Genomic DNA, 24905 nt, shown 5'->3' with positions numbered 1-24905 from the left:
AAACAGTTTTGCAATATGAAACTGTTCCAGTTGAAAGAAATAGTTTTGTTACCAGACCTTTATTTGCAAACCAAGTCCTGCTCCTAACATATGGACTTTCTGATAGAAGAGCTCCCTTTAGACCATGTTATGAGTCCTTAAAAATATTTATATTCATTACTTTATTTTTCTGATGAGAATGGAAATGTTTCAGAATTTCAGGGAAAAGCATTTTCTCTAGCTGAAAATCACTCCTCTGTTGACACAGTGGAAAGGTGGCGTTTTCAATGAATAGCGCTCTGAACATTTTTACAAGATGATAACAGATTCTGTCTGTGAGTTCAAATTAGCTATTTTAGTGTTTGTTTTCTCCTTGATGTGAACACGTACAGATTTTCTTAAGAGTTTCTAAATCCAGTCACTGAGTGTCATAAAACTTCTTGTCAGAACATGCAAAGCAGAGGAAAAAAAGTAAGCTGTTGTGCCATTTCTGTTGCACGTTGCCTGTCTTTGATCATTCCTGTATACGGCTTGTGGCGTGCTGAGAGACATGTTTTCTCTCTGTCTTGTCCAGATCACTTGTTAACTGTGTGAGTTGGTCTCTTTCTTCAGCAGTTAAAAGCCAGGATCAAGCCACCCTACTTAAAGCACAAGTTTAAAAATATAGTAATGCCGTTCATACTGCAATTAAGGCTTTTTACTGGGATGCAGTATCTTTGTTTGCTGAGGGCATGGGTAAGTAGTGAAGGGAAAGGGGTGATCCGTAATGCTGAACTTAGACTATTTGAAAATAATGTGGAGGAACACAACAAGCTTCACCATGATGCAAATTCTCCTATTAATTCATAGAATCATAGAATGGTCAGGGCTGGAAGGGACCTCAAAGATCATCTAGTTCCAACCCCCCTGCCATGGGCAGGGAAATCCTCCACTACACCAGGTTGCCCAAAGCCTCATCCAACCTGGCCTTGAACACGTCCAGGGATGGGGCATCCACAACTTCTCTGGGCAACCTGTTCCAGTACCTCACCACCACCAATGTAAAGAATTTCTTTCTTATATCTAACCTAAATCTGCTCTCTTTCAGTTTAAATCCATTGCCCCTTGTCCTATCACTACATGCCCTTGTAAAAAGTCCCTCTCCAGCTTTCCTGTAGGCCCTCTTTAGGTACTGGAAAGCTGCTATAAGATCACCCCGGAGCCTTCTCTTCTCCAGGCTGAACAGCCCCAACTCTCTCAGCCTGTCTTCATAGGAGAGGTGCTCCAGCCCTCGGATCGTCTTCGTGGCCCTCTTCTGGACTTGTTCCAGTAGCTCCATGTCCTTCTTGTGTTGGGGACTCCAGAGCTGAACACAGTATTCCAGGTGGGATCTCAGGAGAGCAGAGCAAAGGGGCAGAATCACTTCCCTCGACGTGCTGGCCACGCTCCTTTTGATGCAGCGCAGGATACGGTTGGCTTTCTGGGCTGCCAGCGCACATTGCCGGCTCATGTTGAGCTTCTCATCCACCAGCACTCCCAAGTCCTTTTCCTCAGGGCTGCTCTCAATCCATTCTCCACCCAGCCTGTACTTGTGCATGGGATTGCCCCGACCCACGTGCAGGACCTTGCACTTGGCCTTGTTGAACTTCATGAGGTTCTCACAGGCCCACCTCTGCAGCCTGCCAAGGTCCCTCTGGAAGGCATCCCTTCCCTCCAGTGTGTCCACAACACCACACAACTTGGTGTCATCTGCAAACTTGCTGAGGGTGCACTCAATCCCATTGTCCATGTCTCCAACAAAGATGTTAAATAGCACTGGTCCCAGTACCAACCCCTGAGGAACACCACCCGTCACTGGCCTCCACATGGACATTGAACCGTTGACCGTATTCATAGCACTGAGTGCTAATTCATAGCACTGAGGCTTACGTTTGAGAGTTGTGCCTGCTACGGGACCTTTTGCCTGCGTACATTGGTACTTCCTAATGTTTTAGCCAAGTTGCTTCTAACTCTCTGCATCTCACAGATCTTGTGATCGTGGGAGGCTGGTTTAGGAACTGTTCTTGGAACAATTTGTTTCAGAATTTGTAGTGATTGCTGAGCCACACCCCAGCTTAGAGACTCAGTATTCACAATGAAGAGCAAGCCAGTTTTGGCTGGATGTTCGAGGTTACCCCTCACTGTGGTTGTGTATAACCTGGAGTTTTTTTCAGCAACGATTTATTACATCATCAGTGTGATCCCCTCATGCAGAGATATGGCAATTAAAAACAATGCTTGAAATAAAGTTTCTTTTGACATAGCTTCCCTCCCTGCCCCCATCTTTTGACTTGTTTTTGTGGGGGGAGGTGTTCGGCGAGGGGTGCTAACCCCTGTACTGACATATATGGCAAATCTTGTGCTGATATGATTAGGATTAGGATCTTGGTGCTGCTCTCTAAGCCAGGGTTACTGTTTGGACTTCTTCCTGTTTTTCTGAAAAACAAGGACGAGTGAATATCTTTACTTTGTGTAGCATCCGTGGCAATTTTTTTCTGCGATAGCTCGCAGAGTAATAATTGCTAAGTAGGTCCCTATGGATTTTGTATTGATTTGTTTTGCAGTGGCATGGCTGCTCTTAAAGGTTTATGCCTTCTGCCCGACACTGCTTCTTCACCTCTTGGTTATGCTTATGCAGCTGTGCACCACTGCAAAAAGTAAAAGATGTTGGAAGTTGCATTTTGATTAGATGGGTTTATAGATGCATCAGTACAGCTATGAGAGGGTGAAACTAGAGCAAGGGCGTGGATTGAGAAGTATTGTTTTAACAAGGTTTATAAGTGGAGAAATTTTTAATGGAACGTCACCTTTGCTGAGAGAACTTTACTGGCAGGGTGGGGTGTTTTTTTCTTCCGTAAGAAAAGGTGAAAGAATGCAGTTTCATCCTTCATCAGTATTTTCCTGACAGTCTGGTTGTGAAGTTTTGAATTACCTATGATCAATTGTATTTCGGCAAAATGAGATGTTTATTCTTGGCATAACAATACTGGAAGCTTAGGGTTTTTATTAAACTAACAACGAATTTGACCTATGCAGTGTAAGCAGAAAGATCATCGTTTATTGATGATTCTGCTGCCTTTTGTTGATTTCATAGTATGCATAAAATGAGGAGACTGGAGATGAGCAACTGCAGCATGTTAATCGCAGTCATGTTCGATCTCAGGCAAGAGCTGCTAATATGTTTCACACAGTTAGCCCCCTTGCACGTTTGGTTTTTGTATTGTTCTGATGCATGTGTTGCTACAGAAGGGGCATGAATGTGAAGGATGTGTTACCTGCTGAAGAAGAGAAGGCACATATGCAACCAAAACCTTGACAACAGTTTTATCAGGTAGGAAATGGCATATCAGTCAGTGAGGAAAAGAGAAACCTTTCTGATGTAACCTTAGTATAAATAGATTCAGCTTAGATTTTTCTTTCATTTTTTCATCTACGTCTTTAAGAAAACACTTGCAACTGTGCTGTCTGTTTAGATAAAGTGAATTGATGCTTGTTTGCACTTTGCTTTATAGTGGCTTGAATTAAGTATTAATTAACTAGTGACAGTGAGGCCTTTTTCACCCAAGGGCTGGTGAGTCCGCAGACCACAACCCTCAGAAGCCGTAAGACGTGTCCCGTCTCTCCAGCACATTGTCTGCTGCAGCCAGCGTGACTGAGGGGATCTCGGCTGGAGTCGTACAGGGCAGGTTTAGTACTGACACTACAGGGCTTAAGGGAGGCAGAAGCAATTTTAGCAACCCTTGGTGACATCAAGGAGTGTCTGACATTCAGTATGACAGGGATACGTGCTCAATCCATAAGGTCATAGAGGATTGCCACAGCATAATATAATATTTTTAACAGATAGGGACCTGAAATACCAAGTTCTTCAAATATCTTGCAGTAGTTAAACTGTTGACAGTACTGCGAGCACTACAGTTCAGTAGCTTGAGGAAATAACCAGTTTACTTCCTTTCCTCAGTCTGGTTTTGTGACAGATAATTTCACTGTTCAGTTCAAAACCATTCATTTCACCGTTTTATTGTTAATTGTCACACCTTGTTTCTCATGATGTTGCTTTCTTGTGGGTTATTCTTCTGCATTCTTAGGCTTTGCAAGGGGAAAGTTCAACAGCAAACAGTATTATAGCTGCTGCTCCTTCTGAGGCTGAGAGCAGGATGGTGTCACCTTGTACTGCAACAAAGATTAAACAGAATCTTTTTAGAACAGGATACAGGATGGACTTTTTATGCTGTTCCCTATGGTCACTTCAAGATATGTGTAAGCAACAGAGACTTGGGGAGAGTATCTAGCAATTTTTTTTTCCTCCCACTAAGCATTGCATTGGGCTAGTGTTAGTTAAGATGGAAGGGATTAGGTGATGTTTCATTTCTTAAATCCCTGCCCTAGGGTTGGTAAGAGGAGGGATTTTCACTTCCCATGACTCATGTATTGAGCCAGGGGAAGAATCTGGAAGTCAGTACATCCTAACTCTCCTTTGGCAGCTGGTTTAAAAAAAAAAAAAAAAAAATCAACAAAACCCCAGGAAAGAACTTGTCGAAATAGAATGACTTCACATGTACCAAATTGTTTGTATTTATGAGCATTGAAATATGAAGAGAGAAAGGATTTATTTTATTTAAAAAAAAAGACTCAGGGAATGCTATATTAGGAAATGGTTTCGTTAGGGATGCACATTGTTTCAAAATAGTTAATGGAAAAAAATAATCATATTGGTGAGTAATCTGGCTTGAAGCCTCCTGGAGATGTTTGACAACATAACTGAAAGGAGAGAACCTCATTTGTTCAGAATGCATACAGAAAATTTTGAATTTTAACCATCAGAAAGTTCTTTCAAGATGCAGCTTTGTTTATTTTTATCCTTTTAGACAGATATTTTTCCTCCTCAAATACTCTAACTGGTTTACTGCATGGAAAGTTGCTGAACAGACTGCTTGAGACCACTGACTGAAGCACAAGAAACTTCTGCTGGCTGCATTGTTTCAGTCTGAGCAGCCTCCTCTTTGATCCAATTGACTCACTCAACTGTCAGTTTGTTTCCTCACAGTTTGGAGTTTGATTCTGGACTGCAAGTAGGTGCCAGTGCTCAGAGGTGGCTGGCTTAAAGGCGTCAGGCCTGAACTGAGGTACAAATCCATGAAGACAACAGATGTTCAGGGAGGGATAACAGGCCTGATGGTGCTAAGAGTCAGGTGACGTTGCTGAAGATGCTGGTCAAGATGTGTGTCCTGGCTGGTGCTTTGAATCAGCCAGGGAGCGCCTGTGGGACCCAGTGCTGTGAAGCGAGGTTTTTGTGTTGCTTTGTAGAGGTGTCCTCAGTAGGTGGTATTTCAGCCTTTAACAGAGCTCCATACGCCTCTCAGGTCTCTGTTTCAATTTTCAGCCTCTGTCGATGGTTTTGAATGCAGGATCTCGCTGTTTTTTCTCCTTGTGGCAGTGATGGACTATCCCTAGAGGTACCTGGGCAACACCTTTGGCATCCGTGACCTAATGCTTTTGATAGAACAATTTATTTTTTGGGTGCGAGCTTTTCCTGTTAGGGTCAATTGAATAGCTGTAATAATTCAGTATGTTTTAAAAAATACTTTTTTCACTTATTGAACATAAAGGACTTGCATGCATAAAGTGTCTTAAGATTTATCATGATCTTAAGCTTAGCTAAAATATGTTTTAGAAAAGCTTAGAGCCATCGTTTTAGTACAAATTTTATGAATGTTAGGGAATAGATAGCGTAGTTAAAGAATTATCCTCTAAAACCAGAGTACATCAGTACTTTTGTATCTAATGCATGTGACTTGTGTTAGGAATTATTTATTTAGACATTTTTCTCTAGTATGTATGCTTACAATTCAGTTTTATTAGGTAAATGTAATAAATTGTCCCTTTCCAGAAAAAAATAGAAGTCTAATTGCTGAAGAGTTCTCTTTTTTAATGCCCGTTATAATACATCAGCAGGGTCCCAATGTGTTGACTAAGTGGTTGTGGCAGTCTTCCCATATCCATGCTGGGCCTCCCTTTTCCCCCTGATATCTGAGGGCATCTCGTTTAGCTTTCTAGTTTGTTTGTTTATTTATTCTTCCTTGGGTTGGCCTGGCTGTTTTGATAATCTGCAGCCTCAGTCTGCTGGGTGATTCCGTTCCCTTCTGGCTCACTTTTTTTGTCCTCTCTCTCACGTAATAATGACTCTTCCAACAGAGGCCATTAAGGACCCCTCTGTATTTTCAGCCTGCAGATTTTCACTGACTGGTATGTTTTCTTTGAAATAAAGGACTAGACACATAAAGAAATGGCCAAATGTGAATCTGGTGTGGTATGACTAGCTAACTTCATACCACCCAGTGGGAGCTGTAGCAGTAAGAAGTATCCTAAAAGCAAAAGGCTGAGAATTTGCATCATTTAAACATTGAGAATATGTTGATTATATCTATGATTGTTTGATCCTGTAGAGCTTATTCTCTGCATCTGTCTCCTGGAAGATGCTAATAAAGTTTTATTTGAAGCACTCCAGGGTTTTTGTTACCTCTTTGCGTCTTGCTCTTGAAAAATGTTGATGTCTTGAAATGATTCCGAATTTAGTAAGTCCTAAAATGTCCAGCAGAGAATACTCTTCTAATGCTGTAACTTGTTAGAGCCTTCTGGAATTATGTTTAATGACATGCTACAAAGCCCTGGAGGGTATGCTTAGTTACTGCTGTCATGGCAGACTTCTAAAAATACAGTGCTCTGGAGGCTTCTGTTAGAATTAAGCAACCTCATAATTTGGTGTTCATTAGTTGAATTTCATGCTTTTCCTTTTACTAGCTGTTAATATGTAACTAGATTGATGGCAACTGTGAAGCGTAGGTTTTTCTTTCCTGCCTTCTTGATGAGCATAAGCTAAAATTAGCATGATTTAAGAGCAACTTAAAAAAAAACTGGCTTTGTAGTAACTGTAGCAATTATAAAGTAGATTTGAAGGAAGAATCATGCTAGATTAAAAAGAATATATTGTTACTGTGCCCAGTAGTGTATATTATATATTCACTCTGATATAATTCAGGAAAAAATACTAGCTCTTTCTTAACGGTGTTTTCTGTGAAACTGGGAATTTTTTTAGGTAATAATATCACACAGTTTACCTTTCCGTTTCAAAGAGGCTTGCATACTGGCTGCTGGCTCCATTCCTGACGTTGCAATGAAATTGTTAATCCGAAATGCAAAGAAATTGGGAATAAATACAAGACTCTCACTCCAGAAGCCCAGTCAAATCTGACAGAGGTGTGGTCCTGTGCCCTGCATATCTCCCGTGCCCCAGAGTAGGCATGGCAGGTGTGAGTGACAGTTCAGCATATCAGCAGCAACCCGGCATCCTCAGAAAGTTCAAAGGCTTGGATGGTATGCGCTATCTGGCAAACCTGTAAGTTTGCCTCTGCTGTAAGGCCAGGAGCTTCCAGCCTGGGAATAGGGTGGAGGCAATATTACTTTCAAGGCTGGATTTGATGAAGACAGTGAGTTGTGATCTTATTTAATTTGAACTTTGACTTTCACCTTAAAATCTTAACATTCAATTAATACAGCATATTTTATTTCAGAAGATCAGCATGCATGCAGAAATAAAATACTAGCATGCAGTTATGTAAGTCACATTTCACAGCATTTTCTTCTTCTGAAAGGAGCAAAATAAAAAAAAACAAAACCAGTATAAAACCAAAATGTGTGAGGTTATTTTGAAACGGGGAGACTTTAGAGGAAAGGTCTTTCTCGGCACAGTCAAATAGCTCGTTATAGTTGAATGCATGGTAGTTCCATCAAAGACTGTTCTTTGTATCAAGAATTTGAGATGACTTGGTTATCTGTCTGAGCATTACTTTAAAATGATGAAATCGGCATAAAGAGTGAATATGTAAGAGTGCTGTCAAAACTCTGAAATTTGATAGATTTATTTTACTGAGGCTTTTTATTTTACTGAAGCTTTTTGTTTTGCTGATAATATCTCAGTGTAGGATTTGGGCTTTTTTAAAGTCTGTGGAATAAAGTTTTGATTTGTGTTTGTAGTCTTTAGGCAGGACTTGAGCTCAGGGAATATCAGATGAATATTGTGTTTTCATTTGGGACTGTCTGTGCTTAGTCCCTGAAGGCATTGTTGGTGTACGGCCCAACTGGTTAGGACAGCAATCTTTAAAAGCCCTTTAGTGAAAAATTAGAACTTTTCTTCTTTATTCCTTTTTCTTTCCAAGGGAAAATATTCTTCATTGTTCTTTCTGCCTTGAACAGAACTGTTAACTATCACCTTGGACTTTGTAGGTTTAGTAAATAGACTAATACGCAGTAACAAGCATCCTTCATGTCCAGGTATTAAAATTTTCTATAGTTCTGTCAGTCATGCGAATGTCTTTTGGCTCTTTCAGCTGCCCCTATTAGACTGCTTGCATTTGTGAAACAGGGTTGAAGAAAGAGGCATTTCAGCAGGGTTTTTTGGTGTGGGTTTTTTGTGTTGGTTTTTTTTTTTTTGTTTTGTGGGTTGATTGGGCATACTTGGTATTTGTATCTGAGTAGACAGCCATCTGTCCCTCAGGTCGTGCCAATTATGCCAACTTTGAAAGCAGCCAGAAAAATTCAGTACTTTCATTCAGCCTGCACAACTGTTTCTTTCACCTTTTGTCTATTAAGGAGTTTGGCCTGGAGTGGTTATTTTCTGTTGCATAACTAGTACTTACCAAATGGTGTGGCAAATGAATGAAGCAAAAACAAAAGCTCATGGCAAGACGTCTTCTCTAAGTAGACCTTAACTTAACTATTATGGCAAATCTAAAAAGATGGAAAATAATTGAATTGAAAGCTGCTTTTAAGTAGAGGCGTTTATATATAGCAATAATCTTTAAAATAATTGCAGCTAGCGATATAGGTTTGTACATAGTTGGGTGAAGGTTCCAATGGAGGGTGAATTCCTCATTTGTTTCTTCTGGATACTTTGCATGTTCTGTTTTCTTTATCCAGAAGCAATTGCAGGAAGAAGGACTCATCTCATATGCAAAATGACCTGAGAATAGAACCATGCCTAATTTATGTGATATTTCAGTCTCACTTTCAGGTGTTAGCATGCTAAATAAATCGGGATTATAGACCTAAATTTAATCTTGAAACACAAAATGGATTGTGTTTGTGGGAGGCGTGAGTAAATCAGCATTACCAACATGAGTACTCTAGCAAAACATATCTATACAGCTTAGGAGTGCAGAGGTCTAACTTCAGAATTCTTATTTGTTGAGAATCTTTATAGTGGTTTGTCAGACAATTGTATGGAAAGTCAGATACTTGTCCAGTTAGTTCCTTGAACAAACCTTCACTTACATATCTTGAATGTTTTATACCTCTTTTTTTAATCACGGACATAAGTTACAATCCAAAACCAAAAAACATCCACTCCTTACCTTTTCACTACTTCTTTAAAAATACAGAACTTGCACACTGGCAAAATTAATAGCATGATACTTTGGAACAAGTATAATTCACTTCAAAGAATCAGTGCCAGCCCTTCATTTTGAATAGCAAATATAACTTGTTTTGAGTCTCCTTTTTCTCCAGAAAATTATATTTATTCCTTACCTTCTCCCAAATTTTTGAAATTACTTTTTCAAAGATTGCATTAAAAATGAGGTAATCTTTTTAAGGTAAAACTTATAGCATGCATAAAGAGAAAGTAATTCTTGTATTGAACATTTTTCCAGTATACCTGTAGTCCAGTATTTAAGAAAAAAATTCTCGAGTACAGAAATATGATGGGCCCTAACTCTTGTCTCTTCCCTCTTTCTGCAATCTGTTTCCCATCCGTTTTATGGTGTTCTCTTGCTGAAAAAATCTTGTTGTATATTCTTGAATTTCTGGTCTTGTTCTTACCTGTATTTCTTGAACCATTGCAGTCTCCCAGTTGCTTCTGTCATGCTCCTTCTAAGTCCCAGCAAACACGACTCCCTACTTCATATTGCTGAAGTGACTTGTAGTGACTTGCGGTAAGACGTTGCATGCCTCTTTTCTCTTCCTTTCACAAATGTTAAAAGTAAAAAAAAAAAAAAAATAAAAAAGGTCTTTTAATTGTATTTACATAGCAAGTGTATGTTTGCTGCCTATGCTTCACTAAGAGCACATCACATCCCTGACTAAAGTCTGAGCAAACCTGGGACCTGCTCCTACTGTAGTTCAGTGCACTGGATGGGTTATGTGGAAGAATGACATTTCCCACGTGGTCCACAGGCATCCTGAGAGCAGAGCAGGAGTGACAATGCTGCCGTTCGCGGTAGTACTCTCTACTCTGCTCTATTAGCTGACTTAGAAGTTTACTTCTGTGTGTTTGGAGGCCCTGGCAAGTATGTACTTGTGATTGTATGTGTGAAAGAAGTAGTTGTACACTTACTTTGTGTAGTACTTTAGAAAGCAATTCTGCACATTGAGTTCTGCACCCCCTTTTAAGTTTTATTGGTTTAGTCAACAGTGATTGCTGAGCATTTTCTTTTAGTAATGTTTTATCCCTTTCTTTTAACATGTCTGTTTTCAATATTTTCGGATTGCTCTTTGGCTGTTAGTCTTTGCATTTTTACTCTATATTATTAGTCTGCTTTCTGGCTTCAAATTTTTTTTATCTTTCTTTAAAATCTAGATAAATGCTTTGAAGTACTTCTTTTCCATGCCTTCTGTCAATTCCATTTAAGTTTTTTCAGTGGTGGGTTAGGTTTAACATAGGAAAGAGATACACCCATTACTGCAAATGTCACTCTCAAACCCTTGAACTGCTTTTGTTTAAGCTAAAAGCAAACAAGCCCTTGCCTCTGGCCTGAAACAAAGCACAGTGAACTTCAAACCCGAAGTAAATAACTTTGCCAAGTTATAAACAATCAAAAAATGGATGTCTCATTCTTCTGTAGTGCCACAGTGAGTGGTGCTCACAATAGCAGTAGTTTTTAATACCATTTTTGGTTGAGTGTTTTGGCTGAAAGAAAACTGAGCATATGATATTTCTCTTAAGACCATAATGATAGTGGGCTAACAGCTGTGAATGCTCTTGGTGGTTGGCATATGAGACCTTGGTTTGATTCTTGTCCAGTGAACATACTCTAGGGTCTGCGTTTGCATGGCTTACACCAGGTTTGTAGGTATTTTAATATTCTAGGGAGACAAGCTACATGTTTGGTGGGATACTGGTGGTTAGAGTGGTTAAGAATGAGCAACCAGAAGGAATACAACCAACAAAAACTTTTGCTGGAGAATAAAAATCCAGTTATGTAAAGCTGGGGCAGTATGGGGCAGGTTTTGAGAAGGGAGAGAACTGAAACCTGCTGCCGTTGTGTGTCAGGGTTAAATGTTCCTATTCCAAATGTACGTCACCGACTCGCCAAAGTGGAACCCTGGTACTAATGCGTGCACGGTATATTATAAATTACCCGTGTGCATCTAATCTGTATCCTTTGATAGAAACCAGACCCCAGGGCCTGTGATGGAACCGATGGCTATCGTCAGCATGTAGCACTTAGCACACGCAAACTGCTGCACGAATGTATAGCTAAACATTCTCAGACCTTTGCAAAGTAAGGAAGAACATCCCTTTGGGGGCCTTTGGATGGAATTAGTGTTGAAGCTAGGCCAGTGGTCAGTTAGTTGACCGCAGTGGTCTGTAAAATTGAAGGAACTGTTTCCCAACTCTCCTATTTTACAGATGCTAGTTACTTACTTCATTAATCTATCTTCTTGCAGGCTCCCAACATGTTTTGCAAACACTGAAAATGCTCTTGGGGACTTTTTTTCTTACTTTTTAACTCTTAATTATTTAGTCTTCTTCTTTGAACAGCTTTCCCCTAGATGATGTTTTTCCAGCTTTCTTGCATCTTACTTAATCATGTGTGGATTCAAAGCCGTCAGACAGACTGGAGACATGAAACTTTCTAGTACAGTGAAGAATCTCTTTCTGTACTCGTTTTGCACACTTTGTCAGTTACACTTGTGGCAGAAGGTTGTTCGTGTGTCAGGCCAGACATCTCTCTCAAGAAACATAGAGAGGAGACAGAAAGTAGCTTTTTCTCCAGATCAGTCTCACTGCTGTTGGCAGGAGTCAGATTTCTCTCAGGGTGGTTAATGTTCCTTGAGAAATTATTCACCAATTCCCTTGAAAAATGTCCCAAGATTGCTCCAAGGATTGAAGTCTTCCATCTGCTACTGTGCTCCTTTTCAATCAGGCTTTTCTACAGCTGGTGAGTGGGAAAGTAAGTCCCTGTATTTGGCCAGATGTGATCCTCTGCTGTCATATGTGCACAATACTTGCAAATTCTGCTTTTTTAAAATTTTCTTTTAATGCCCTATAACCTGTCATGTACCATTTGCCCTTACCTCGCAATTAAGTGTTGTATCATCTGTATTCATCCTTCTTCTGACTCCTTTATCCTTGCTGTCTTTCTTTCTTTCATGTACAGTTACTTTCAGCTGTGTTCCCATCTCTATATCCAAGCCTTCCTGCTTCTCTTGTCATAAATTCTTTGCACAGACCCTGGCCATCTGTTCCTTGCCCTTTGCATCCTTGTCCTGTGTTTGGTTTTTTTCAATATCTCGTCTCCTTCTGCTATTCCTTTCCTTATCCTTATCTTTTATTTGTTGTCATGGGAATACCTACTGTGACTTCTAAATAATACACAAAGAGCTGTAGTTTCATTTTATTTTGTAAATTCTTGATTGTGAAGACAGAATTAAAAAAACCCAAACCAACAAGAAATTAAAATCTGTGAGAGAAGAAAGCAAAATCTTGAATAAAATTGTATAAAAATCATCATTGTCTTTAGACAGAGGAAGATCTTCTAATCTTTTAACCTTGTGGCATGGCAACCTGGCATGTTGTGTAGGTCAGAATCTAAGACATTTCTGTGGTTTTCAGTGTTTGTCATTACTATTTCTTTTACACTTAAATGCTGTGGAATATAGAGGACCAAGAAAATAAGAAGATGCCATATTGGGAAACATGCTTCCAAGCTGGAAACCAGCTTTTATGATTTTACTGCAATTCCCTGAGAGCTCCTTCTTTGCTTCCATTTTAGAAAATGCAGAAACATTCCTAAAGAACTTTATGAATATAACAAAACAGAGAAAGCAACACCTTTATGGCTTCTCTTGCAGAAAGCATTGGCTTACTCTGCGTGCTTGAGGTATACAGGCCTAGATAAGCTCCTTGGCTTCTCTGCTTCCTCTGTGAGTTTTATTCCAGAAAAATTCTTTGTTCAGAGATACTGAAAAATGTGTGCTTTGGTGTTTGTGTTCCCTGGGCTTCATGAACTGCAAACTGCACATGAGTACTTGTCCTTTTCTGAAATGTATACTTCTATTTAGTACGTCATAATGTGTGGACTGACACACTTAATTTTTTAAGAATTTTGTGGAAAGCCCAGAAAGAGTACTGTTTTAACTACGCACCAAAATTAAGATGTTGGTGTACTTCAAGCCACATACTGAAAACCTATGCTGCCTCTGTGGTTACTTGCACTGAAAGCAATGAGTAAATAGGTAGACATGTTTTTCCACAAATTATATATGCCTTATCATTAGTGTCATTTCTATATAAATTGAAGAAAAACTAAAATATTCTTTTTGAAAGGAGACCTTCTTGTCTGTATGTATGCTCACACATGCATGAACACAGACTTATCTGAAAAGAGTAATTAATTTTAAAAAATTGATCTATAAAAGAACCCCTAAACCCAGTGAGCTGGAGTTGGTCTGAGTCCTAATCTATATGGACCACCAGTACAAAGATTGTCTTTACTGTAACGACTGATCTCTAAGACTTGGTAGTAAGCTCTACCTGATATGTGTTGTGCATTTACATTTAATATGGATTTCTGAAAATACAGACTGAACATGAGTTTAAATAGGAATTGAGAAATGATTATAATTCCAAACCAGTTCTGTTTGTATTGTATGAATGTGGTCTTAGTGCTTCAGCTGCACAAGAGTATAAATGATACGGTTAAGTATCACCACGCATCAAAAGAAGTGTGGCCAGCAGGTCAAGGGAGATGATTCTGCCCCCCCTGCTCTGCTCTCATGAGACCCCACCTGCAGTGCTGCATTCAGCTCTGGGGCCTTCTACATATGAAGGACACGGAGCTGTTGAAATGAGTCCAGAGGAGGGCCATGAAGATGATTCGAGGGCTGGAGCACCTCTCCTATGAAGACAGGCTGAGATAGTTGGGGCTGTTCAGCTTGGAGAAGAGAAGAGGCTTTGGGGAGATTGTCTAGCAGCCTTCCAATACCTAAAGGGGGCCTGCAGGAAAGCTGGAGAGGGACTTTCCACAAGGGCGTGTAGTGATAGGACAAGGGGCAATGGCTTTAAACTGAAAGAGGAGAGATTTACATTAGATATAAGGAAGAAATTTTTTTTTACAATGAGGTTGATGAGGCACTGGAACAGGTTGCCCGGAGAAGTTGTGGATGCCCCATCCCTGGAAGTGTTCAAGGCCAGGCTGGATGAGGCTTTGAGCAAATTGGTGTAGTGAAAGGTGTCCCTGCCCATGGCAGGGAGATTGGAACTAGATGATCTTTAAGGTCCCTTCTAACCCAAACCATTCCAGTGTTCTATGATTCTAAGTTATTAGAATCTAGATTCTAGATAGGGATTGCAAGAAATGTTTAGAAATGCTTTTTCATTCACTGGAATCCTCAGTGAGAAAAGGAATGTAGAAGCGGAGGCTTTTTGTGAGTGTTTTTTGGGGAACACAGAATGACACTTGGTCTCCAACAGTCACCTTCATTGTCTTCACGCTTAGTCCGATATACTAGTTCTCTACCTGACTGGTGCTCAGAACATCTTAAAGCTAAACCAGAATGAGTACTTACAAAGCATATTATTGTTTCTTTTTTATTTTTCTTCTTTTGTGTTGGTTTCAAATGCAGTAACTAGTTTCCAAAGTATATTTTGTTAGATTTTTTTTTTACATTCTCATTCATCTCATTTAATATTTCAAGGTGTTTTGGCTAATGCTGAGTATTGTGTCCCTGTGGGGCAAATCATACATCCTGTGCAGTTTAAGAATTTCCAAAGCATCTCTGGAAAACTTCCAACTAAACTGCAAGGGTCTGGTTCAAGATGGGTGGCAGGTTAATGGAGAGAGATCTCTCTTTACAAACGATTCCTCCTGGAGTAACAGGAAAATGCAGGGAGCATTCACATCAGCTCTGTGAGGTGCGACTTCTGTAAGATTCCTCTGCCTCAGGCCTGAAGGAAGAGAACTCTGAAGTCTCCTGGTGTGAGTGCAGCACAGAAAAAGGGGGCCATGGCTTTACATGCCTTTGAGCTATAGAGGCTTTTATTCACCAGTATGCAAAAGGGATTGGGGCCATGCCAATGGTGTATGAGACTTTGAGAAGACTGGTATCAGCAGCTGAGCAGGTGGATCTGCTACAGCTTTTGTCACTGCTTCCATTGAATAAGGAGAGCTGGAAAAGGACCAAAGGAAATCATCTAATCCAAAGCCTTCATGTAATGGAGTCCTTTGCATAGAGATGCCAGATTATGGTATGAAATAGGATTTTGATCCCATGCTGAACATGCAGTACATAACAAGATTATCTGCCATGGGAGTGAAAATCTCTTAGACTTTAAGTTGCTTCCTGTAATTCTTTTCTGTGGTTCAGAATCTCAAACTTAAGTGCTTTTGTATTTATTTTGTGTTCATTTTTGTTGCACAAGTTATAAATACTTATAAATCTGTATACTTTAAAGTGTATACTCATCTGTTTCTTTAAATATATTTCTATGTATACACGTTTTATAGGTATGTTTAATATATGTTACGGAAATAGGTTGATTTTGTTCTTTGTTTCCTTTATCAGTTTGCTGAAAGCAGTCAGAAAAAAGAGGCTTTACAAAAAAGCATTGAGAAATCAAAAGTTGGACGTGAAGATACTGTAAGTTGCTTTGGGAGGGAGGTATTCCTACCAGGAAATAGGGCTACAAGTATGCCAGTTTCTAAATACTAATGTAGTCATTGGAAATCCATTAAGAATTCTAAATAGTGGAGATGAGAAAGAGACAGAAAAAACCCAGATATTAGATTACTCCTTAGTTGGTCATGCACTAATGAGTAAAATATTGACAACTGGCTGCTCCAAGGCTGAGAAAATGTATGACTGCCTGCAGTCTGGTAATCTTCTCGGGTTTTTCAGATTTAAAGATATCTTAAAACTTGAGCTACCCAGAGGTGTGTACCAAAGTTGCCAATGATTGCTGAACTGCCAAATCTAGTAACTGCAAACCTAGGTGTTGGGGGCCTTATTTTTTTAAAAAAATCTTTTTTATAGTCTGGATTTCTAAATTGCTATTCTGAGCAGCTGTATAAGCTTGGTGCTCTTAGCATGCTGAAGCTGTTAATGTTGCAAAATAGTATTTAGGCTTCGTATTTACCATATGTATGAAGTAGCCTATTAGTTAGAAATACTTCATATCGTATTCTGAATTGCTGATTTGTTTTGAGATGCTCAGTCTAAAGTGGTTTCCACCTCCAGTAAATAAATGCATAAACGGGGACAGCCAAAAGCTTTCAGGTGGAATTGCATTTGATAGGGAAGTGCCAAATCTTAGAATCCAAAATGTTTTTTAGAAATGCTCTGGGTTTTACTGTAATCAGGAAATCACAGGCAGGTTTCTCACGCAGGTGTGCTTGTCAAGTTTCCAAATGGGCTGTTCGAGACTTAGGCTTCTCCACCTTGTGATCTGCCCTAGTCTCAAGAAGGTATTGGTCCTGGAAATCCTGTTCTGGCTGATGCTTCCAATGTTTTGATTCCGGATGATACATCCGGAAGAAGTCCCAAGAAATCTAGATCCCAATGTAGTTCTCTGAGCAGCTGGCCTCCATACCGCAGCATCTGGAAGCTTTTGATTTCCAGTCTGCATTTTCAGAACGTGCTGAATCCAGACTGTTGGTAAAAGCACTTGGAATATGGAATTTTGAAGAAAAACAAACTATCCAAATCAAAACAAAAATCCCACCTCAAACTGTTGGGCCACTGTGGGAATTGCCATTGGCTAAAACCTGATGGTTTACAAACTCATTCTCTCTGGCTTTTTTAGGCTACCCAGTGCTGCCCTGGCATGAGTTCTTTGAATAACAGCCAGTGACAGTGTTTGACTGTAACTGCAGGTTGAATTAGAAGTATGTGCTGAGTTGGCTATGGGAGAGCTCGTGTTGGGTCAGCGTCTGCAGATTCTTATTGATCAATAGAATATTTGAGGTCAATATTGGATACTCTCCCAGCAAAAACTACCGTGTTGTAAATATTTGACTTTATTCTTGAGACACAGCATCCTGATTTGTGGAAGCATTAATGGTAGGTTTTTCTATAATACTGTCCTTAATTACAAGACTAGCACTCTTACATATCATTTAACTTTTAAGCCCAACAATTAAGAGATCTGTTTGGAGTTTGTCAAACCGCGTCGAGTTCAAAGGTTATAGTCAATTGTTCTTTGGTTTATCCATTTTGACCTTAATTTTTTTTTTTCCTTCCAGGTTGTACTCAATATCATTTAGAGTCACTGAGAGTTTTATGTGTGCATAAAACGCTCAACCAGTTCATTGACAGAAAGCAGTAGTGAAAATAGCTTTTGAATTTACATCTTTTTATTTTTCTAAAAAACGTTCTATGCAATAATTGCTGATTTTTATTTTTGTATTTCTTTGTATCTCCCAATATACTTTGAATCCCCAGGCGGAACGTGCAGCTCTAATAGAGGAACTTGCTGCCCTTCGGCAGAAAAAAGAGCAGCTGAAGGCAGAAATAGACAAATACAGAGAATGTGATCCAGATGTTGTTGAAGAAATGCGTAAGTTATATGTTGTTTAAAGTGAACTTTTGCAGTAAAAGGTCTGCACTTTAGCTTAAAATCTGGTATGCAGAGATAAGACAAAGAATGGCTGCTTTCCTTTTTAAAGCTATAAGCAATACAAGTACACTGACCATTTCTTTTCATGTTCTGTTGTATTATATAAGGGGAGTTGTATTGACATATACTCTGCCAGCAACTGAGCAGTTAACGAACAGTCCTAAAATTGTAATACTTTGATGGGTTAGAATTAGTATCAGGACCATTCTTTCTAGAACAACATTCACCCTGTAACTTCTAAGCATGCTGATCCCTAGAATGTGTGTAGGAAGAGTAGTCTCTAGCTCTCATTTACCTCTAATTCCATGCTGGCAAAATAGTTATCTTTCTACTTACTTTTTTTGTCTATTTAGAATGTAAGTATTTGATTAGAGACACTTAATTGCCACATATATGTAAGTATGGCAGTACACTGTTGACTTACTGTTTGTACTGTTTCTGACATGCTGGGTTTTGGTTGAAGTTTCTAATTCTAATGGAATAAGAGGAACGATGAGTGACTTTAATACTTAATAAAGAATTAGGCACTGAAATGTACTTAATATTCTGATCCTTAGCTCAAAAAATGAAAAGCATGCATGAAATCTTATTGAATTTTCTCTACTTCAACTTTCATGTTTTATTTATTAGGCTCTTACGTTGCTACCCGAACACCACTGCAGAGTCAGTTGCTGTAATGCCAAAATGCCGTTACAGAGTGATGAGGAACAGGCACAGTCCTTTTTCTGAGAAGATATCTGACTGAATCTTTCTCTTTCTTTATTCTTCTGACAAAGTCCACAGCTTTAGAAATCTGCTGAGAGAAAGCCAGGAACATAAACAGAGTTGGCAGCACACCCCAAAATTGGACAGATAGTATTTATTTTGAGGGGCTGTGACATTTTTTGTCAGCTGCGTTATCTTTCCCCAAGGATGTAACGATATGCCAGGGAATAAGCAAACTCGAGACCTGAGGTTAGTTACTGTGCTGTAAATCCCTCGCTGTGTGCTCTCCTGAGGACAAGTAACGGATACTTTCCAGCTGATTCCAGCTGTAAAAATGAATGAGGTCAGGCAGATAGTGACAGCAGAGGGATTCGTAGTGCCAGGTATTTGAACTGCTGAGACACCCTTATGGTAAGCGTTGCAATGAATGATTTGAGGAGCCTCTCTTTTGAAGGAGTCGCAGGGAGCATGTTCCTAAACACTAGGCACAAGGGAGCAAATCACAGCTTGAATGCTAGGGCAAACTGCATTAGCTGGCAACACAGAGACTAATATCCTGAAAAGAGGGAAAGGGAAAGAAATGTAATTGTTAGTTACTTCAGTCAGGCTTTTTGTGTTTGTTTGTTTTGTTTTGTTAAAGTGTGTGGGAGCTCCACATGAGGTTCTGCAATGGAGGGATGAGCATTTAAGGGAGTTGGTGCTGTTAGCCTTGTTGGGCTACCTGTAGGATTCCCAGGGGAATATGCAGTAGTGTTTTGAAAAGAAATGATCTCTGACTTTCAATTAAAAATTTTCTGCTTTGTTACATGTTTCATCAGTCATTGTTGCACTGGCTGTGCACATTGTTGCTGGCAATGTATAAATGACAATGTGAATTTTGGGGACATAATGTTTTTGTCAAAGCTGAATGGAATTTTACAGGCTTTAAGGTAAAGAGGAAAAAGAAAAAAAAAAAAAGAGGTATTTCTTTCATTCCAGAGTGCGGGGAAGTGCAAAGGCAAAACAATATGCAAGAAGTTATGTTTTTTACTGTAAGAAGGTGGCAACTAGGCCCCATGTAGCCACTTGCTCACTCCCCCCCAGTGGGATTGGGGAAGGAATCAAAAGGGTAAAAGTGAGAAAACTCGTCAGTTGAGATAAAGACAGTTTAATAGGGAAAGCAGAAGCTACACAAACAAAGCAAAACAAGAAGTTAATTCACTGCTTCCCATCGGCGGGCAGGTGTTCAGTCATCTCCAGGAAAGCAGGGCTCCATCATGCCTAACAGTGAAAACAAATGCTGTCACTCCAAATGTCCCCCACTTCCTTCCTCTTCCCCCAGCTTTGTATGCTGAGCATGACATCATATGGCATGGAATATCCCGTTGGTCAATTCTGCTCAGCTGTCCCAGCTGTGTCCCTTCCCATCTTCTGGTGCACCCCCAGCCTCCTTGCTGGTGGGGTGGGGTGAGAAGCAGAAAAGATCTTGACTCTGCGTAAGTGCTGCTCAGCAATAATGAAAACCTCCCTGTGCTATCAACACTGTTTCCAGCACAAATCCAAGCCATAGCCCCGTGGTAGCTACTGTGAAGAAAATTAACTCTCTACCAGCCAAAACCAGCACAAAAGGCGAGAAAGAGTCTCAGGCAATGGAAGGTGTTCAACTAGACATGAAAGTTACTGCTGTTATTTCACAGAATAATCTTAAAGTTACTGGTTCACAGATTTGAAAGCATTTTCAAACTGCATGTGAGTGACACAATTTTCTAGCTGTACAAGTTAGATAACATAATCCTTGTGGTTATTTTCAGTTGGATCACCTGAGCAGATTACTAACTCTAAATTACCTTATTTTAATTTTGAGTCAGAAGTCAGAGATCTTTGTTATGTTATATAACTCTTTTTAAGAGTTGGGTTGTTCAATACAATATGTTTTGTAATGGGCAGTTGTCACTTTCTACATTTGGGTTTTCCCTTTTCTTCCTTAATGACTTCAACCTGTAAGGAAATCTTTCTGATGCTCAGTGTAAAATTTCACTCTATTAATTTCCCATCCCATATCATAGGGCTGCCTTGATTTTTGTTGAGGTATTTTAGGAGTCTTATCAAATTGTCATCTGATTTCAGTGGCCTTCAAATTTGGTGAATGCTTTGCTATGCCTTTTTAATTGCTCTTTCCCTGGAAGCAGTATTGCAGAAACAAACCTTATGGTGTTATTAACACACATACACACACACACACACACACACTAATTCCAGGGTCAAAACAAAGTTTAGATGATTCATACCAAATATCTGAAGACTCAACTGAAAGCTAAACATCTGTCTTGCTTCCTGAGTCTTGTGGTGGGAAAGTTATGTTTGACCATGTAACTAAATATACTTTAATGCATATTCACAAGGGGGGCAAATCAGAATACTAAAATACTAACTACTTTTTGCTGACTTCACTGCTTATCCTTTTAATATCAGTAACAAATGTTTTGCTATATGTTTTGGCTTAATTTCCTTGGCTTTGGTATTAGAGAGCTGAAGTATAAACTCTAAGGCCTTCTCAACTTTACAAAATTTGAACACAGAATTTCAGTATTTGTATGTAACAATTAACTACAGTAAACAGCAGAAGAAACAAGATTTTAGGGACTGACCACTAGAGGAAGCTACATAATAGTCTGGTCTTGTGGATATATTTGGATAATTCCATTTTACAGGTAGGGTATTGTAAAAATATGTCTAGAATTGCAAAATATATTAGTTTCTTCTAACGACCACTGCAGTTCAGTGGTTAAGGGTTGTCTTTGCCACTTGGAATTGTTCTTTAAACCATCTTGTGTGAGTTAGGATTGAATAATAATTTCTTCCTCAACATTAAAGGCAGTAAAACTGACAACAGTCATCGTAAGTAAAAAAAAAAAAAAAAAAACAAAACCAAAAAACAAACCACCACCAGAATTTTATACTTCTCTGTTAAACTTGTAATCCTGCTTCAGCTGGCACAGGACAGAGCCCTTGTTTCTCAGGTTCGAGGCAGATTTTTGTAGGCCAGAGGATATTCTCATGGGGAAAGTAGTCCATTGTAGAGAAGAGATTCTCTCTTCCTCCAGGAGAAAGGCTTATATGACATAACGTGTATGTATGCAAAGTTGGATTCATGTGATGCTGCTAAATTCCCTAAAGATTATGGTAGACAACAAAGGCATGGAGAATGCAAGCTTTCGGTAGTTCATAATTTATTCAGATTTTCGTAAGGTGAACAAAAAAAGCTTCATGTAACATCAAGGTTAACCTGATGCATAAGTTTAATTATTTCTGCCTGCCAGAGAGAGATGTTAGGGAGCTAATAAAATTTTTCTGACAATTTTATAGAAAGGTTTTTCTGGCAGCCTGAGTATATAAGTGATACAGATTTTGCTCTGAGTTTTGGCCAGCTTGTAACTGGAAACAGCTTAAACCTTTTCAGTGTTCACTGCAGAATAAACATTTCTAGAATTTCAAACAACTTCTACTGTAATTAGAGGAATGTTGTTTTATACTATATTAAAACATTGTTGCATCTTAGCTGTTTTTTTCACAGTAGCCATGCTTTGGTTACTTTGCGCCTTCGCATAGGGCATTAATCTCGGAAACTGTTACATATGGACTAAAGTAAGTGACTTCTGTGTGGTATGATTGCTAATATTTATGGGGCCGGTCCTAGATGTTGCCTGTCAGCATTCCTGTTTTATTTAACATGTTTTTAGAATTTCCAATTACTGGTAATTTTTATGTCTTAGGCTTTTACCTTTAAAACAGTGATCTGAACGTGTCTAGACAAACTGCATTCTCAAAAATTAAAAAAACTGCCAGATACAAGACATGTAATGTAGCAATTTCAATGTCAACCTTTTTACTTTTGCTCTCTTTGTTTATTTTTATACTGTAGCAAGAGATATAAGTGGTTCAAACGGACAGGATTTCAAACTACAAATATCCAGATAGTTATCCTTTTGAATCTCCAAAAGTGTCATCTCAGAGGCATCACTACCAATTCAGTTCAGGGTTAGATTATTTTCTAAAAATAATACAGGGCTGTGTGAAAATCCATTTTGGGAAAACATCCAGACTTTACTGAATACCTTGAAAATGTCATGCTCTATGTAGTATGTACTTGAAACTGTCTTTTTCAATTGTAGATGCTTCAAATATTTCTAATTAAGATGTGTCTAAAACCTGAAAATTTCAGCTTGACAAACTGTTGTGAAGAATTATATCGGGGTATACAGACAGTATGAGAAAATAGTTCTAGGTTTACACTTTATTCATTCATCTTAATATCTTGAGGCCGAATGCTGAAAAGGTAATGTTGATTTAGCTGCTCGATTTTGTGGGGGTGCATAGTTTGAGTTTTGGTGGGGTTTTTTTGTTTGGATTTTTTTTTTTGTTGATACTCCCAGCTATTAAATGTTCTAACTGTTATGTTCAAATGAATTTGAAAATGTGTTAGGCATACTGATGTATTTAGTGTTACAAAAACTTAGTACCAAGTGCTAGATTCTTTTAGGGGTTTCTTACTAATACTGGGAATAGTCCCTGATCCCAGAGAGGAAACAGTAGTGAAGAAATTAAAGTAAGATTAGACTATCCTGACAAATGGAGAGGCTTTAAAATGAGGTTTTACTCAAAATTCATCAAAACACTGATAATTTACAAAATGGTTTAATTGGTTTTCGTTTATGCTTTGTGGCAAAGGCTATTGTTCAGAAAACGTATCAGAAAGGTTGTTTAAACTAAAGATCCTTGTCAGTGCTTTCAGTTAATGAACTATTAAGTAGCTATTTTTATAAATTCAATGATTCACTCAGAAAATGTCTACAAATAATTTCGAGCCCGGTCTAGGTGCCAGCAAGATCAATAGGGTACAGATCAAGCCTATAGAGAGAGTGGTTCGTTAATCACCTCTAGATCCAATATGTTCAGTTTGCAATTAAGAGGATGTTTTCTAGCTACTGGCCGTGAAATATGCACCTGACATCTGAGAGACAAGCTGTGCTTTTTATGGTTTATGCATCAATACCATTAACAAAGATCTGCAATTAGAAATTAGTCATTCCGTTAAAGTTAGACTAGTGTCTCCGCCCACACTTATGATAGCCTTAGAGGGTTAAACTAAGCTTTCTTTGGAGTGAATCAGACACTTGCTTAAAAGTACATAAAAAAATAATAGATTTAAAAGCAAGTGCTCCTTTTTTTTTGCTTAGTCTCATCTTTCAGAGAATTATATATTTAATGTTTTCATCTCCTGAAGATCTGGATGAGGATATGCCAGGAAATAGGCAATATATGTTCATGTACCTAACCTGTGGGCTATCTGCTACTAATAAAAACAAAACCACTGAGTCCTCCTCTGGCTTTTTTTTTCCTTTTTTTCCCTCCTTCATCATGGAGTACCAGAATGTACCAGTAATGTGCACCAGTAATGAAAGAACACATTTACTCAACTAATTGCATCAAGCTAAGATTTTCTTTTTTATGCTTCCTCCGCTCCTTATACTGTTCTTTGAATGACTTGTCATTCAGTTGGAAGATTGGCAAATTAAATTACCTGTTCAAAAGCTACATTAAAAGACAAAGCAAAATCTTTACCAAAACTAAACATAAATTTATTCCTAATTATTTCTAAAAATTATAAATGTACTTGTATGTAAGCATAGTTACACATAGTAACAGTAAACGTCAATTTTAACTGTTAAGTAAAGCTGAAAAAGGAACAGGGTACTAATGAGTGGAATTACAAATGTATACTTGATTATTAACGCTCCAAGCTCCTTCTATAATCATAGCAAGTGAGAAGGAATTGCAAGTTAAGCAGTATTTCTGCTCCTTTATCTTCATGCCTTCCAATTTTCTTTTTATCTCGAAAATCAAGGGAGGCTTGTTTGCAGTTCAGTTATTGAAAACGGTGGTCCTTTGACAGAGCTTTCAGAGCACAATCTGGCTGTGATTACTGGAGGCCATATTGTGGTGGTTTAAGGACCTTCCCTGACAGAAGTAGGTTAAAGAGTTTTCACCTTGGCCCTTCGTTCCTGTGCTGTGGTTCACTAGTGATAACAACAAGTTGTCAGCTCGAGTTAGGAACTGGTGGTGTATATATCCTTGTCTTGTGATATACTCTCCTGAGGTCTTGGAAATCTGTCTTTCCACCAAACAGTCTGTCTGATGAAGTCTTTCACCACCTTCTTCAGAAGGCTTTCATATCAGTGGTAATTTGTCATGCATCTCCCAGAATTGTCTGTCTTATGGTAGTTGCCTTGAAGAACAATGGATCCTTGGACCAAGTAGGAGCACATCAAGT

At 38.9% G+C, this 24905-nt stretch overlaps 1 protein-coding gene across 1 annotated transcript in view; it reads left to right on the top strand.

Annotated features, from left to right (window-relative positions):
* Positions 1-24905, top strand: part of MND1 (meiotic nuclear divisions 1) — a 44851-nt gene that overhangs the window by 9293 nt on the left and 10653 nt on the right. Inside the window, exons 5-6 of the mRNA XM_086612500.1 lie at positions 15841-15915; positions 17716-17830. Of these exons, the coding sequence (XP_086468626.1) occupies positions 15841-15915; positions 17716-17830 (190 nt within the window). The remainder of the gene's footprint in view (positions 1-15840; positions 15916-17715; positions 17831-24905) is intronic.

This window comes from Tauraco erythrolophus, chromosome 5 (genome assembly GCF_009769465.1).
Source record: "Tauraco erythrolophus isolate bTauEry1 chromosome 5, bTauEry1.pri, whole genome shotgun sequence".
In the NCBI taxonomy this organism is placed as follows: Eukaryota; Metazoa; Chordata; class Aves; order Musophagiformes; family Musophagidae; genus Tauraco; species Tauraco erythrolophus.
Note: the sequence above shows the minus strand (reverse complement) of the source record. Positions and strands in the feature narration are given on the sequence as shown.